The 17496-nt window shown below is 48.9% G+C and overlaps 1 protein-coding gene across 1 annotated transcript in view; it reads left to right on the forward strand.

Annotated features, from left to right (window-relative positions):
* The window catches only part of FER1L6 (fer-1 like family member 6), a 112435-nt gene that overhangs the window by 60367 nt on the left and 34572 nt on the right, over window positions 1-17496 (forward strand). The window contains exons 19-25 of the mRNA XM_036338638.1: window positions 1024-1201; window positions 3277-3401; window positions 5133-5267; window positions 9241-9390; window positions 15559-15669; window positions 15916-16077; window positions 17254-17434. Of these exons, the coding sequence (XP_036194531.1) occupies window positions 1024-1201; window positions 3277-3401; window positions 5133-5267; window positions 9241-9390; window positions 15559-15669; window positions 15916-16077; window positions 17254-17434 (1042 nt within the window). The remainder of the gene's footprint in view (window positions 1-1023; window positions 1202-3276; window positions 3402-5132; window positions 5268-9240; window positions 9391-15558; window positions 15670-15915; window positions 16078-17253; window positions 17435-17496) is intronic.

Consider the following 17496-nt stretch of genomic DNA (forward strand, 5'->3'; position numbering starts at 1 on the left):
CACATTTGAAACAGATGCCCAGGTAACTCTTATGCACTGGTATACCCATCAGTGTGTGAGGACCACTGGCTAAAAGTATGGGGTCTGAACCAGGTAGAGCAGGCTTGAGTCTTAGCTCTACCCCTGCCTCACTCTGTGACACTGGACAATTGTCTTAATTGCTCTGAACCTCCATTTCTTTATTGTTAAAACACACACAATAAAGTAAAGAAAAGGCACTTAGAAGGGCCAAGAAAATATGGGCAGGTTGCCATTCTCAGAGCGAGGGCCTTGCCAGCGATCCTGAATGCAGCCAAGTCTGGGACCTGTGTCTCCTTAGATGGGGGCAGGGAGTCTCCTAATCCTGGTGGTGGATGAGGGAATTAGGAACCACACTGCATGAGGAAGGAGGGAAGGAATGCGAAATATTTAGCTGGGAAGAAAGAACATGGTAGAGCAGGTAGGTTCCTTCAAGCACATGGAGGCTTGACCTATGGAAGAAGCATTTGAGTTCTTCTGAATGAAGCCAAGAGGTAGAGGCTGTCGCTGGAGCTCCAGGCACTTGGAAGGTCTGGGAAGGGAGAGTTCAACTCAGTGTGGGAAGAAGCAGGTGATGGGGGTCAGAGACTGGAGTCTAGACCTGAAGTCATCTCTCTGGGGTTCGGGTCCTGTCTCTGTCCCTTAAAAGCTGAGTGTTTCTTGAAAACTCACCTAACCTCTCTGAGCCTGAGTTTTTTCATCTATAAAATGGGGGCAATAACCATACCTCCCTGTGAGGGTTAAATGTGCAAGGCTCAGAAGTGTGTGACACAGTGCCTGTTTGAGCCTCAGGCCCCACGAAGACTGAATCCACCTCTGGGGCTGTGCACCGTGGCAACTGGGGCCGTTGGTCTCATTTTGCTACGAGATGAGCTCCTGAGAACTGCTCTCTGAACACCCCCTGGATGCGTCCCTGCGTACCCAGGAAGGACCTCGTTTCTCAAAGAGCAGGGCCCATAATCAGCTCTTTCTAATGAGGTGGGCTTCCTTGTCCCCTCTCCGCAGCTTCCTGGCAAACGGCCAGCTGGCTGGTCGGTGCAGGCGAAAGTCGACGTGTACCTGTGGTTGGGCTCGGCCAAACACTCCAGTGCCATTTTGGACAACTTGCCAGCCGGCTATGAAGCAGAAATGTCCTCCAAAGTGGCTGTCCCCACTCACCCTCCAGCCAACCTGATCTACCAAGGTATGCTGCCCACTGGGCAGAGGGTCCTGAGGTGTCGCTGGTGGGCTTCTGAGGAAACAGTGAGGAGGGAGACATGCCTGTTGCTTGTGCATTATTTTAAGATCAACTTACTTGCCTTCTTTTATTAGAGTTTCTAAGTTTTCTTACCGTCTGATGTCTGATCTAAAAAAAATAAAGGGAAGTCATTAGACACATCTCAAATGAAAATTTGTATTTTTGTGTTAATGGAGAGAAAGCCATTTGGTTGTTTGTGGGCAGACTATGTAGGTTGAGTTTGGATTTTAAGTGAACGATGTATTTTCAATACATATCAGTGAGATCTCTGTTGCTATGACCTGTGGAATTAAAGCAGATTTTCCCTTTTGCACGGCATTGGGGTTTTGATCTGTCAACAGCAGGCATGTACATTTCCCAGGAAGGACCCAGTGGAATCCGGTGTCCGTGAGGTCAGCATGTTTCTCCAGCTTGCTTCTTGACTTGGCTGCTTCTAGAAATTCAGATTGCTTTATATAAGCCTTTCTCCTTTGCAGATATTTTTCATGACTGCTATCCTGTTTACGTTTTCATAATACTTAAATTTTGTTATAAATATTAATGCCTTACAGTTGTATTTTGCTTGTCTCCAAATTGCTTCAATTTGCAGGATCTCTAGCTGCCGAATTCAGATAGAGTAGCACAGTTTTACCTCCACTTCGCTGGAAGCTGAGTTTTGAATTGAGCCAGGTTTCCTTTGTCATGCAAGGCTCCTCTGATGTTGGTTGACCTTGACTACTAAAAGCTCAATAGTCAGAGAAGACAAGCTTCTGGAGAGAACACCTACCACCTGCCAAGCATTGTGCCCTACACTTTACACAGAAGATTTAATTTATTTTTCACATCAACCCTGGGTGGCTTCTTCATTTTGCAGCGTCACAAAGGATGTATCAGAGATGCTTAGAAATGCTGAAGATCACACAGCTAGTAACTGATGGAGCAAACAATCTCCAGAACTTGCTTTGCTCCCACTGCTTTCCATCCCATCCTTAGAGTTTTATCTTTGGGTGAAAAATACCCAAATCAGGTATCTTCTTATTCTTATGAACACTACCTCTAGCGACCCAAGGTACCCGGTCTGTCCAGCTACAAACAATTCAGAGGAGAGGAGAGACTTTCCCCAGAGCTCCCTGACTCTCTGCAGCATGTTTCATGGAGTGACGTTCTAGTAGACTTTCCCTGCTGGGAACTTCTCAGCTCCTACTTGGCCTTCCCCCATCGAACCCGGGTCTGCCTCCACCTGCGGCCCTCTCCCTGCCTCCCATCCCGCCAAACAGGTGTGCTCGCGCCTGCCTTTAACCTCCCATGTCCTCTGTCTGTATCTCTCTCAGGACACTTGGTTCTGTCTCCTGTCACTGTGATTGCAGTGTTTTGTGATCTGTTACCCTCTCTCCCTGGAGCTCTCCAAGGGCAGGGCTGTCTTAACTACTTCAGAACCCTTAGAGACCAGAACTGTACCTGGCACACAGTAGGTGTTCAAAATGACCTTGGCTGGCTGAATGGATGAGTAGATGAATGGGTGAGTTAAGACTTTATTGAGTTTATTGAAGCAAAAACCATTTGTGGAGAAACCCGTTTCTCTCTCTCTCCCCCCCCCCCTCTTACACACACACACACACACACACACACACACACACACACACACACCAGTGGAAACAGAAGAATTACTAGGAATTAAAATGTGGTATTTTAGAAAGAGAAGGTGATTTTGAACCTCACAGAAATGAAACCCGGGCTCTGGGCATTTTTTTAGCTCTGTAAACTTGGAACAGTATCTTAGCCTTTTGGTGAGCCATTTCCCTCATCTGTGGGATGGAGATAATTATATTTACTTCACAGGGTTGTTATGAAAGCACCAAGGAGAATGCCTGGCTCCTGAGTGCCGTCAACACCACCTCTTTCCTGCATCCATTTCAGTCTCGGGCTGGTGGTGCTGTGGCTCCATTGTCCTTCTCTGGGTGCAGCAGCAGCCGCACGTGACACACAGACACCCACGCGCCTAGAAGCCCACTGACGCCACCCTTTCCGCTGTCTGTCCACAGACCGGCATATCTTCCAGCTGAGGGCGCACATGTACCAAGCCCGGGGCCTCATCGCGGCCGACAGCAACGGACTTTCAGACCCTTTTGCCAAAGTCACATTCCTTTCCCACTGCCAGACCACAAAGGTAACCAGTGCAGCCGCCTGCCTTCCTCCTGGGCCCAGGGCCGATCCACAGCAGGGCTCCTGCTGACGTGCCAGGCGCAAGGCCAAGTTCGGTGGGGAATGAACGAACGGGAAATCAGCCCACAGACAACCCGCATGAGGCATATGGTCCAGTGTCACTGAGGGGTCTTGGTGGGGGAGGTTTTCCAGCTTTGCGGACAGGAAGCCTGGGCTGGCCTGTCGCTTTGCACTTACCAGCCGGGGGGCTGTGTGTACTTTCAACATCCCTGTAATTCAGCGTGTCTTTCTTCTCCAAAATACAACCTCCTGACAGATGCTGTGAAGACTGAGGGAGGTAGATCCATACCCCTTTCCTCTGTGCTCTCTCCCTTTTCTGTACACTGAGTGTGGAAATATGAAAAGCGTTCTTAATCGGCGCAAGTCCACTAGGCTTGCTCATCGGATCGCATGTGCCAGGATTTCCTCTGTTCTCTGAGGATGTGCTGTTCGGAGAGAGGGAAGCTCCATAAAGGATTCGCCCGTCTCTGGGGGTGAAGACAGAGGACACAAAGAGACCCGAGGTTTCATTCCAGCTCGTCTATTTTCTAGCTGCATTGACTCACTAAACCTTGGTCTGCCATCTTAAAATAGGGCTATTGTGAAGAAGCAGTTAAGAGAATAGGTGATTGATGAATGGTGGCCATTACGTTGGTTGATGTTACGAAGGCTGACATTTCTTCCCAAAGTGAGGCGGTGATCTGGGTGACAACTGAGATTGCATTTTGATTTATGACACGCAGACCGAGATCATCATGTGAACCAGCGGTGTGTCCTCTTCACCAGCGCCTGTGGGGTGTCTGCTCTGTGCCAGGCCCCGTGCTGGGCTCAGGGGAGCCGGGGAGGGTGGGGCCAGCCCCTGCCCTGCATTGTGTGATCTGGGCGTGGAGACAGGCAGTGCTCCGGACAGAGGAGTCAGCTACCCTGTGATAAACCCTGAATGGCTGGGCCTCCAAGAGGCGCTGAAGAGCTCTGTCTGGGAGGGAAGTCGAGAGAGACCTCAGAAGGAAGTGACTCCATTCTAAAGAATGAGCGCGAAAACAAGAAGAGTGCAGAATGCTCGCTGCTTCCTGTCTTGAGAGAGAAGATTTGATGACAAAATTGTATTTGCTCACAAGTGAAGAATCTCCAGATATCCCCCATCCTCAGTTTGCCCTTCCATAAAGTGGAGACAATATTAGCGTCTGCTTAGTAAGGTTGAAGGAGTTTGGCAGCCTGGGCTTTGGTACCAGAGATCCAGGTCGAATCTCAGTTCTGCCACTTGTTGGCTTTTGACAAGTGAGCCTCAGTTTCCTGGTCTGTAATATGAGCAGATAACTGGATGCACCTCCCAGAGGCCGTGCGTGTGAAGGGCAGCCGCTGGCACCGAGGCAGTGCTCAGTGAAGGGCAGCTAGTCTTACCGTCACAGACTCCTGTGGGGATGGAGTTGAAATGATGTATCGCTGAGGGTATTAAACATCGTAGGGGCTCTACCCCTGAAACTTGTTTTAGTGTCTGCAGGGCAGGGGATCCTTTCATCCACAACCGTCTAGCCCTTAGAAGTACATTTACATTGTCCCTTGAGTGTGGAGTGCGTGAGCAGTGATGACGAGGATGTGTTCTCTTTGCCATGCATAGGAATCCTTTGAATGCACCTCGGAACCCTCACACCCTAGCTGAGTGATCGTTCACTTTTCTTTCCGCCCCACCTTCCAGGTCATTTCCCAGACCCTCTCCCCGACCTGGAACCAGATGCTGCTGTTCAATGACCTGGTGCTGCACGGAGACCACCAGGAGCTGGCGGAGTCCCCGCCCTTGGTGGTGGTGGAGCTGTATGACAGCGACGCGGTGGTGAGCGGCCAGGACAGTGCTGTCGGCACTGTTTTACTTAGTTATTTAACCAGCCTGTTAATGTTCAGGATCCAGACGTGCATGCCTGGCAGCAGTCCCGACCCGGGAAAGCAGTGAATTACAGAACCAGGAAAATTGGTGACCGTTTGCTTCACTGAAGGGTTTTTCACTTAGAGTTCCCTTTACATTGCAGTTAAAATAGAATCTGGGTCACAGAGCTTCGGTTGGCACACGGGTTCAGGAATAGGATACTTTAATGCGCAACTCCCCCGTGTGCCCAGCCCCAGCTGGTTCCATGTCCCATGTCTGCGTAATGACAGTGTCCAGGCCTTTTGAAAACAGGAGGTGTTTACTGAGCTCGCCTGGCTGGAAGGGAATGGATGGGTATTGTCATCAATGCAGCCTCTGTAGCTGGGCCTTTATTTTTTTCTCGGTTGTTGCTTCCCAAACCTGCAACAATGCATTCATCTCTATCACATTTCTGTTATGATGGAGACCAGACCTCTTCCTCTCCAAAGATGTCTGTGTTCTGCAACATTGGAGAGATTCACAAGCTTACTGGAGATTTTTAAAAAACAACAAATCAAATCTTCTTTTTAAATTAAGAAGTCTAAAATGAAAGGCAGTGTTTATTTATTTTATTTGCTGTCTCTACCTCCTCGGGAAGTTGCAGAAGCACAAATACATTAAATACAACAGCTGTTCCGAAAAGCCTTCCTTCCTAAAGCTTCTTCACCTCAGCATGCTGGCAGCTCTGACCTTGATCCAAGGTCAGGAGGAAATTAGGATGGGAAAATTGTAGAAGGTGAGCAGGCACCTTGGAGAGCACAGATTGCCCTCTTGCTTCCTAGAGAAGGAAAAGGAGAGCCAGAAAGGTCAAATGCCTTGTTCAAGGTCACAGCTAGCTGAGGCAGAGTCAGAACTTGAACCTAGCCATCTGTGCATACTCTTTCTGCACATGTGGGCATGGCTGGTATGGCTGTATGCCTTTAGAAACACATACTCTACTTCTCCATTCCTCCTCCTCATTCTCCTTTATCTCTCTCTCCCCCCTCTCCTCCCCTTCCCTCCCCTCCCCTTCCCTTCCCTTCTCTTCCCTTCTCTCTCCTCCCCCAGCTGTAAGTTGGAGCTAGATGTATACACTTATGGAATGTGAGTTTACTCTTGGGAGTATTGTATAGATTTTCTGTAGAGGCAGCCACAAAATACTCATCTTTTCAATTTTGTTCTTAACAACATGTTTCCAATCCTAAGTATTTTTATTTGAAGACCAGTAACAACAAGCAGGCATCCTTGAAAACTCCCCCTAAACCAGTCCGCTCCACGAGTTTCCCTTGGCTGCCTTTGCTGTTCAGACCCCTTCTAGATCTCTATTCGGTGCTCTCAGGCCCCACCCCAAGCCAAACCCTTTATGGAAAAACAAGCTTCCGCTCTCCCATCGGAAGGAAAGGAGAGAAACCTCCTGGGAGTCTGCACTTCCCTCCTGGAGCGATGCGCGTGGACATGCAGGACTCTGTTGGCACTGCAGCTGCCCGGGGCCCAGTCCTGCAGGGACAGCCCGATTATGAGATGCTGACGCCGCCACACGTGTAATTTCAGTCTAGAGCTTTCTCTCCTTACAGGGCCTTGTGCTCTCATTGGGGCCTGCTGGCTGTGTAGGAAATGAGTTCATATTTTGCAAATTTGTTGCTTGGGCTTATGTCTACTCTTTTGTTTCCAGGACCAATTTTAATTATTCCAAGCTAGATCATGGGCAAAATAAGTATACGGCACATCACCTCAGCTGTCCTACCTATACCCAGATTAGAAACAGGTCTGACCCTTCCAGTGGATACCAGCAGGCGACTCTATTTCTGAGTGTGGCTGAACTAAACCCATTTCCACCTCCCCCAGGCTTCCTTCTACAGCCAGCAATGCATGTGCTGGTTCATGAGTCCCAAGGCAAGGAAGCCCTGCAACTGCTCAAACCCAGCCCCAGCCCCAGCCCTAGACGGGCATGTGGGCGCTGTCCTTGGACGTCAGAAGTCATTAACCCAACAGCTTTCACTCCATAAATATGTACCGAGTGCCTGCCCTGTGCCAGGGGACACAGCAATGAATACAACAGGCAATCCTGCCTGCATGGAGCTTACATTCCAGGAGGTCCTGAGATAAACAGCAAGCAAAGCAGCCCCAGGCTCTGGCCCCATGCTGCTCCCGGGGGAGCGTGGGCCCATGCTCTGGGAGCAGGTGTGGGAAAAGGCAGGAGATGGTGCCATCTAATAGTTCTTAAACTTACGGACCACTCCATACAGACATATAAAAACCAGAGGCCCGGTGCATGCTGGCCAGGGCAGGGACCATGGTGGGAGGTTGACCGCTGGCCCTTGAGGAGGGAACTGACCCCCCAACCCTCCTCGGAAAGGGGCCCCTTCCGCCACCACCCACCCCGGGTTCCCTGTCTCAGCGGGGCCCCGGCAGGGTTGGCAGAGGAGGCTACAGTCGCCGGGCCCAGGCTCAGAAGGAACGGATGCCAAAGCCACGCAGTTCCCCGCCTCCTCCTTCCCTCGCCACTGTGGGCGGCCCCCAGGGGAAGGAAGAGAATGGGAGAAAGATAAACCGTTGTGTTGAGGGCTGACTTTCAATAGATCCAATGAGGGAGCTGCTCTGCTACGTAGGAAACCCTGACCCAGAAGCAGGTCTCTACGAATGGTTTAGCCCAGGGGTCCTCAAACTACGGCCCACAGGCCACATGCAAATACAAATATTGTATTTGTTCCCGTTTTGTTTTTTTACTTCAAAATAAGATACGTGCAGTGTGCATAGGAATTTTTTCATAGTTTTTTTTAAACTATAGTCTGGCCCTCCAACGGTCTGAGGAACAGTGAACTGGCCCCCTGTTTAAAAAGTTTGAGGACCCCTGGTTTAGCCAATGGGGGCCGCTGGCTGTGGGGAGGGGCTGCGGGAGGTTGACTGTGGGAGTGCACTGACCACCAGGGGGCAGCTCCTGTGTTGAGTGTCTACCCCCTGGTGGTCAGTGCAAGTCATAGCGACTGGCCAACCAGTCGTTCCAGTTGACCAGTCATAAGGGTCGCTTTGGCTTTTATATATATAGATATATTAACACCCTCTTTTACTTCCAGGAAAAATAGGGTAGAACTGCTCTGTTACTTAAGCATATTGACCTTTATCATCATCATCATCATCACCATCATCATCATCATCTTACCATGAGTTGAGCACTCATTGTATACCAGTCACTGTGCAAAGCACATACATCGTTATATCATCCTTCATGGCCTTATTAACAGATAGTAGTTTGAACTACATTTTAGGCATAAGGCTAAAAAAAGGTTGAGTGAAATGGCCCAAGGCCATAGGATTGCCAGACTCCAAAACTCACATTCCTGACCACAATAATCTCCTGCCCTGGAGAGCTTGTGGAATGTTTGGTGCCACCTTATTTCTCCTTTTCCCCTCCAAGTCTACCCTAGGTGATTATTTTATTTTTTTAAATATATATATTTTTTATTTCAGAAAGGAAGGGAGAGGGAGAGAGATAGAATCCTCAGTGATGAGAGAGAACCACTGATCGGCTGCCTTCTACACACCCTCTTTTGGGGATTGAGCCTGCAACCCTGGGCATGCACCCTGACTGGGAATTGAACTGTGACCTCCTGGCTCATAGTCAAAGTTCAACCACTGAGCCACACCGGCTGGGTTCCCCAGATGATTATTTTAACTTTATTCCACTGAGCTCTCTATGCTGAGGAGAGAGAACCCCTGAGATTGTCTTGGGCCAGGGAATCCTTAAGGTGAACCTCTTAGAGTTTTCCCTGGGAGCCCAATCCTTGGAAAGGTGTATGAGGGCAGTAGCAAGAAGGAGATACTGAGGCTGATGGTTTTGTGAAGATTATTTACAAAATTGTGCTGATGCAGGTCAGGACCAGGTAGGGGGCAATCAGGGCCAAAAGGCATTCCTTTTCTGCTTTAGGGAAAGCCGGAATATTTGGGAGCCACGGTGGCTGCTCCTGTTGTGAAGCTGGCTGACCAGGACTATGAGGCGCCCAGGCTGTGCTATCACCCCATCTTCTGTGGGAACCTCTCTGGAGGGGACCTCCTTGCTGTGTTCGAGTTGTTACAGGTAAGTGAGGTGGAGGTGACACCCGCACCGGTCATTGTCTATCTGGTCCATCTGGCCAGGGAAACAGCCTCCCTGGAAGGGCACTTCCTTGAAACAGTGTCTGGTCCCCCACTGCTGTCCTGGGTCTGGAGGTGTCTCCTGCTGGGGATCTTGGAGGTGCCACCTAAGAACACAGGCTATTCCCAGCGCCCCTGTGCTAGAAGGTAGCATCCCAGGATGGACTGTTCTTATGGGTTTAGCCAGCAATGCTTGAACAGCCCTCTGTACAAGTCCTTGAGCAGCCTATGGACCATGAGAGGATGGCAAAGAGGAAGGAGCAAACATTTGTGGGGCTTACCATGTGCCCAGTTGTGTTTGCTGCCTCACATGCCTTTCATCACACCAGACCTCCCTCCGTCCTGTTGAGATAGGTATTATGATTCCCATTTCATAGGTAGTACACACATGGCAAATTATAATCTGTACACCTGAAAATTATATACTGTTATTAACTAATGTCACCCCAATACATTTAATTTTTAAAAAAATATACTTTTATTGATTTCAGAGAGGAAGGGAGAGGGAGAGAGAGACATAAATGATGGAGAGAGAATCATTGATCAGCTGCCTTCTGCACAGCCCCTACTGGGGATCGAGCCCACAGCCTGGGCATGTGCTCTGATTGGGAATTGAATCGTGACTTCCTGGTTCATAGGTTGATGCTCACCCACTGAGCACACCAGCAGGTAATTAAAAAAAAAAGAGGAAGCTGAAAAGATGAGGCTCAAGATTAATTGAATTCAGTCAACCACTCTTTTCATTACACGAAGCTTCCTGAAGTGCTCTGAGTGAGTCCCCTAGTCTGTGGCCGAGGGGCTGGACCTACTGACCCCTTCAGGTCCTCCGAGGGCTCCATTCCACGCCCGCCTCTCCCCCTCCCTCACTCCTCCACGCTGAGCATAGAGGTGAGACCCTGCTGCCTGCTGACAGCCGAGTTAATAGAGGAAGCCCTGTCAGAGGCGAGCAGCCTGAGAGATACAATTCATTAGGGTTCCATTAGGACTTCTCATTTGATTACTTGTTCAGAAAGTAATTGGATCATCAGCGCAGCTGTCTTTGCCTGTGCATCTCGTACATGCTGAGAGACGGGAGCTGGCAATGCCTTCATCTGTCTCCCACTGCTCTCAGTTTTCATCTGCGGTGGTTTATTCAGTCTCTCCATCTCCTTTTCTGAAACACTCCCCCTCTCAGGGGAAGGATTTAGTACCTTGGTGTTTCCATGCCCCAAACGGAATTCATGATCTCGACTTCCCATCCCCGCCCAAGCTAGCTGCCTCCTCCCCACCCCTGTCATCCCAGTCCTGGCTCATGGCCCCCGTCTTCTCCCAGACTCTGCCTTGAAAGTTCAGACTCAGCTTTAATTCTGCACCCTGGACCTAGAGCCAGGCCACGCCGTTCCTTGGGCGGCTTCCCTCTTCCCTGTTCTCACAGACCCCGTTTCCCTCAGGCCTGCTGTGCTGGCCTCTTCCTTGTATTTCAGCCTCTTTCCTGCCCTTTTCTTGTTCACTTTATCCTCCACGGTCCTTCCAGAACACGAGTGGGCCACACCTCCCTCCTCTTCAGAAACCGTCAGTGGCTCCCTGCTGCTTATTACCTCCAGAGACATTTCCCCACCTCTGCTTTTTCTTTTAACATCAAATGCAGTCCCTCCAAGTAAGGGAAATGAGTATTTGGGAATTGCCTCAGATTATATCCCTTGTGGGGATTGGAAATGCCCATTACCGTGAAGAGGACTCTGAGAAGATCTAGGATTTTCCAAAGGTTTTTGACTATAAAACTTTTTTCTTTTTGCATAATAACTCTTTATAGTTGTTCAACGAAAAAAAAAAAAAATCTGGCCCGTGGGAAATTATAGGTTGGCATTTAAGTTCTCCCCAGATTTGGCTTCAGGCTGTTTTTCAGCCTCACATCTCATCATATTACTCTACACACACTATGGCCTCTTTATGCCAGGCTACTCCGAGTCATGCAGTTACCCCATTTGGAAATATATCCCCACTCTGCCCACCCCAACCTCCACACTCCTCCTACCTATTTAGGGAAAAGGTCATCATCAAATTCAGAGCCAGAGATGCCTCCTCCGGGAAGCTTTCCCCACCCCCGCCCCAGTCAAGTTAAATGCTTTCTTCCACCCTACAGCACACTGCCTCTTTCCTGTTGAATTCAGGCTATGGGAAGGCCATCGGTTTACATGCATGACCCTGAGAGTGGTGGCTCCCTGACTTTTGCACCCTAAGTCCCATCCCAGCCCGGCAGGGGGACCTCCTTTGAGGTCCTGATGTTTTGTCTCTCTCTATTAGGATGTTACAACAATCTGGCTTTTGGGCCAGCTTATCCTGCCCACCCCTGATTCTTACCATTTTGCCTTCATGAGAGTTCTTTATATTTCCCTGGCCCCATGCACTGAGACACTACACACCATATACTTTTATAAGCCAGCAGCTGCCCCATTTCACTGTGAAAGCATTTCCGCTTAGCTGAGCTTCACAGCCTGTGTGAACACTAAGGGCATCTTTCAAGCACTCGTGGAACAAAGCTTCGCCAGGCCGACATTTCAGCAGCCCCAAGGATGTGCAAACAGACATGTGGAGCTTTGTAAAAACCACCCAGAGCACCGTCCTCTGCCCCATCCCAGCTGTTCTGTGCCTTTTCCTCTGGAGCTCCAGGGACAGTGAGCTTTCTCAGTGAGGTGGCGTTTTGCAGGCAAATCGCTCACCTCTTCACCGCCAGGCAGCACGAGCCATGCAGCCTCATTATTTCCCAGCTTCCCTATCTGGTCTGACTCATTCGGCACCTTCATTGTCTTGAGCCTGTTTGGCATTCGCGGTGTCTGCTGTCTGCTTTTTTCTGAGCTTCTTATAATTGAATTGACCACATCTGCCCTTGCCAACTAGAATACGTCTGTGAAAAAGAAAGGGGGATGTATTTGTGCTCTGCAGGTTGTGGTGAGCAATTAGGCTTTGTCGGGCATATGGAGCTAGCGTGTCAGGCAGCCAATAAACATTTATCAAGAGCCACTGGATGTGGAATGCCAATTGTGGGACTGGCAGAATGAAATGAAGTAAACAAACACCTGCTCTGGGCCAAACACCCTCCCCCCTCCCCCCCAGGAGAACCTCCTTCCCCAAAACAATGCTTCATAGAACATCTGACTTCCAAGGCACTCAACGATCATCTGGCCCGATATCGGAGGCCCAGAGAGGGAAAGAGACTCATGCAGGGTCACACCGCAGAGCCTGGTGTCCAGGCTCAGTCATGAATTTCTTTACTAAGCTTCTAGAGAGAACACGCTACATTCCAAGGACTGAAGGGTAGGAGAACGGCCCCCGTGGCTGGGATCAAATCAGGGACAGCTTTTTGAAAGATACACGTGTTGAGCCAGGTCTTGAGGGCAGTGCGCGGTGGCCTGCACAAGGGAGGAAGCCCTTTCTGAGTCCTTTATGTGAGATTTTAATAAAGCATGATTGTCCTCCTGCAGTTTTGTTAACTCCAAATGCACAGGAAATAACATCTTTTCATCCTTGGAGGCCTGCCTCCAAAAGACTTTATTTTCTGTTTCACTGATTGTGCGTGGATTCTATTTGACTAACCAGGAATCTCTCCTAGCAATGCAACATGAGGGATAGTTAAGTCGCAAAGGGTCAGCTTCTATCCGATCCCCTTCCCCAGTCCACTGCTGGAGTTCCGACGTTGTTTTATCAGGTCTCGAGGAGCTAGCAGCTAGCTACTTTTCTTCCTCCACCCCCCCATCTTACTGCGAGCTCATTAACCTATTAACTTTGTGGCACATCGTTAAGTGCTCACTAAATGAGGGTCACCCTTGCGAATGAATGCACTTGGCAGTGAATAAATAAGTGTGGTAAAACGCATCATCTTGGTTGCATGTTAAGCTGGAAACATTGTCTTCGCTAAAGGTTTTTATGGAGGAAAGGGTTTTAAGCAATGACATAATTTGTTTTTCTTTCTTTTTTTTTTTTAAATTAAATCTTTATTGTTCAGATTATTACATTTGTTCCTCTTTTTCCCCCCCCATAACTCCCCTCCTCCCAGTTCCCGCCCCACCATCCGCCCTCACTCCCCACCCACTGTCCTCTTCCATAGGTGCACGATTTTTGTCCATTCTCTTCCCGCATCTCCCACACCCCTTTCCCCCCCAAGAATAGTCAGTCCATTCCCTTTCTATGTCCCTGATTCTATTATGATCACCAGATTATTTATTCACTTGATTCTTAGATTCCCTTGTTGATAGATGCATATTTGTTGTTCATAATTTGTATCATTACCTTTTTCTTCCTCTTCCTCTTCTTAAAGGATACCTTTCAGCATTTCATATAATACTGGTTTGGTGGTGATGAACTCCTTTAGCTTTTCCTTATCTGTGAAGCTCTTTATCTGACCTTCAGTTCTGAATGATAGCTTTGCTGGATAAAGTAATCTTGGTTGTAGGTTCTTGGTATTCATCACTTTGAATATTTCTTGCCATTCCCTTCTGGCCTGCAAAGTTTCTGTTGAGAAATCAGCTGACAGTCGTATGGGTACTCCCTTGTAGGTAACTGGGTTTCTTTCTCTTGCTGCTTTTAAGATTCTCTCTTTGTCTTTTGCTCTTGGCATTTTAATTATGATGTGTCTTGGTGTGGTCCTCTTTGGATTCCTTTTGTTTGGGGTTCTCTGCGCTTCCTGGACTTGTAAGTCTATTTCTTTCACCAGGTGGGGGAAGTTTTCTGTCATTATTTCTTCAAATAGGTTTTCAATATCTTGCTCTCTCTCATCTTCTGGCACCCCTATAATTCTGATGTTGGTACGCTTGAAGCTGTCCCAGAGGCTCCTTACACTATCTTCGTATTTTCGGATTCTTTTTTCATTTTGCTTTTCCGGTTGGGTGTTTTTTGCTTTTTCGCGTTTTGAATCTTTGACTTGATTCTTGCGCTCCTCTGGTCTGCTGTTGGGTGTCTGTATAATATTCTTTATTTCAGTCAGTGTCTGCTTAATTTCTAGTTGGTTCTTTATCACAACATCGAGGGTCTCATTAGATTTCTTGAGGATCTCACTACATTTATCGGCGGTCTCACCAGTCTTTTCGAGGGCCTTACTAAGTTTATCGGCAGCTTCTAGACAGTTCTTGAGAGACCTTAAAAGTGTGGTTTTGAGCTCTATATCTTCCATTTCTGACATTTGCGTCCTGTTTCTTTGTCTCCGCATTTTTATATCTTTTCTTGGTGCACCCCCTAGTGGTCTTTGTGCGCAGTCTTGTAGTTAAGCCTTGATTGTTGTCGGTAATACCAGGGGTGATTTGGCCTCCAGGCTAACTGGCTATGAGAGTCAGCCAGCAATGACATAATTTGGCTGGTGGTGATAACAAGTGAATGAGGGGAAAAATAAAAGGAAGCAACTCAGATTCATCAGTGAGCCACGTGTATCTCACTGAGTGAGACAGCCCCAGAAATAGCCTCTCTTTCCCTCGTTCTCCATTTTCCATCAATGACCAAGTCCAGCTACACATAAAACATGCATGCCCTTCCTCGCCATCCCACTGACATGTCCAGGTCCCAGCATTCATCATTTCCTGCCTGGATTGTTATCCAGCCTGCCTGTAAGTGAAGTAGGGTGAGGAATTAAGGGATTTTAATGATGAGAATGTCTTTCTACTGAAATGAGACCTGTCTGCCTATGCATACCTTCTATTCATGGGCCATTTTTTTATTTTTCAATTTACAGTCGACATACACTATTATATTAGTTCCAGGCAGACAGCATAGTAATTAGACATTTATATAACTTATGATGTGATCACCCTAATAAGTCTAGTACCAAACTGACACTATGCATGTCTATCACAGTGTTACTGACTATATCCCCTAGGCTGCACTTTACATCCTGTGACTATTTTTATCAGTGCCACTTTGTACTTCTCAAATCCTTCGGAGAAAGGATTATGATTGCAGTTATAAGTGGAATCTAGAAAATAAAATGAAAGAACAAACAAAACAGAAACAGACTCATAGATACAGAGAACAACTTGACAGTTGCCAGATGGGAGGAGGGTTGGGGGCTGGGTGGAAAACGACTGTCTGATGGATGAGGTCCTTGCCTGTCCTTGACCTTCTAACCGGCACTTGTTCTTTGTGGTAGGTCCCTTCATCCGGGCTACAGGGGCTCCCTCCCATTGACCCACCAGACGTCACCCAGATCTACCCGGTTCCTGCCAGCATTCGGCCAGTGCTGAGTAAATACCGAGTGGAGGTAGGCGCAGGGAAGGACTGAGTTGATCTTTGGGACTAAAGGGCAGTGGCGCGTTGCAATACAGTAGTGCTTTGCATGAGGGAAATTGTGGGGCGGGAAGGAGACGGACGTAGTTGATCAGATGGGCCCTCGAGTTGCTGCTCAGTCCTTTCCTGGGAGAACGTACTGTAGTTCCCAGGCAGCCTGTGGACCCTGCTGGCTCCTCCCTGGGCCTTGGAGTGACAGCTCTGCTGGGCCTCTCCTCAGGTTCTCTTCTGGGGAGTCCGAGAGATGAAGAAGGTGCAGCTGCTCTCGGTGGATCGTCCTCAGGTGCTCATCGAGTGTGGGGGACGAGGAGTCAAGTCCTGCGTGATCCAGAGCTACAAGAACAACCCGAACTTCAGCATCCAGGCCGATGCTTTCGAAGTGGTGCGTGCGCCTCATCCCCACCTGCTCCTGCCCTTCATTCTCGCAGGCTGATTGCCGTGGGGAGATGTTTTGGAGTTTGGCCCCCCCCAAAAAAAACATCTCCCCACGGCAATCAACCTGGAAGAACAGCCTAACTTAGTGAAAAGCCAGAAGTTCAGAATGAGATAAAATAGACTCCTATTGTTGTTTGGTTTGGTTTGGAAAGGCTCCAGGTTAGATCATAGAGTCGATCAAATCAGGTTAACAGTGGTCCCCAAAGTGCAGCCCCACCCCCTTCATCAACTTCAGCATCAGCATCTCCTGGACCTTTTAGAAGCACGAATTCTCAGGCCCTACCCCACACCTACGGAATCAGAAACTGTTGGGGGCTGGGGCCCAGGTAGTTCTGGCTTAACAAGCCCTTTGATACATATTAAAGTTTGAGAACCACTGGCTGAGAACATACCCTCACAAAACTCATTTTAATAGTTAGATTTTTAAAAAATTATGCATAAAAGGGCTGTAGTTTACAAGTGAACTTAAGCTTTATCTGCAGCGACTTTTTTTGTGTGTGTGTGGAACTGTCCTTTTGTCTCAGTATTTCAACATACATTTTTGTGCTCTGATTTGGAGCTAATTGTGAAGAGTTTGCGTTGTCCAACCCAGTCAATGCCAATGGACACATACGCTAAATCAGCAAAGATTAGAATGAAAGCATGTGCACCTGAGTGCAAACATTTCACACTGAGCTTTGTTGAGCTTTGGGAGAGGAGGATGGAGGGGCACCAGGGAAACGAGAGGACCCCTCACGTGCAGCTCCATTGTGAATGGCTCCCTTTTGTATCTTGGGCCTGGGCAAACAGCTCTTTGAGATGCGAGCTCTGGTGAATAATGACAAAAATGAGACGATTGACAGCTACTGCCATTGAAGGTGTGGGATTTCTGCAGTTTAAACCCTGGATGAACTGTTGGTGCTGCTCTTCCCATTGTGGGTCATTACTCCCTGGCTTGGAAAGGCACTGCTCCAGACTTCTGGCAAGCTACAGGGGCGGCCTGGAAGAAGAGGATGACCAGGCAGGGACAGAGGGAGGAAGGGCGTCTGGCTTACTTTGGTCCTGCCCCCGACAGGTCAGCAGGGCGCCAGCAGCCAGGCTCAGCCCGGCAGTGCCCTGACCTCGCGCTGGCCTCTCCCCGCAGGAGCTGCCTGAGAATGAGCTGCTGCACCCGCCCCTGAGCATCTGCGTGGTGGACTGGAGGGCTTTCGGGAGGAGCACGCTGGTGGGCACCTACACCATCAACTGCTTGAAGCAGTTCTTGTGTAAATCCAGGGAGCCCCTCGCCCCCTCCTCACAGGTGGACGGAACCCCGGCTGGGCAAGGTAGGAAGCCCCCCGTGGTTCTGGGGCTGTGGACTGCTACAGGACCCGCACAAAGATGCTCC

This window comes from Myotis myotis, unplaced genomic scaffold (assembly GCF_014108235.1).
Source record: "Myotis myotis isolate mMyoMyo1 unplaced genomic scaffold, mMyoMyo1.p scaffold_m19_p_16, whole genome shotgun sequence".
NCBI lineage: Eukaryota > Metazoa > Chordata > Mammalia > Chiroptera > Vespertilionidae > Myotis > Myotis myotis.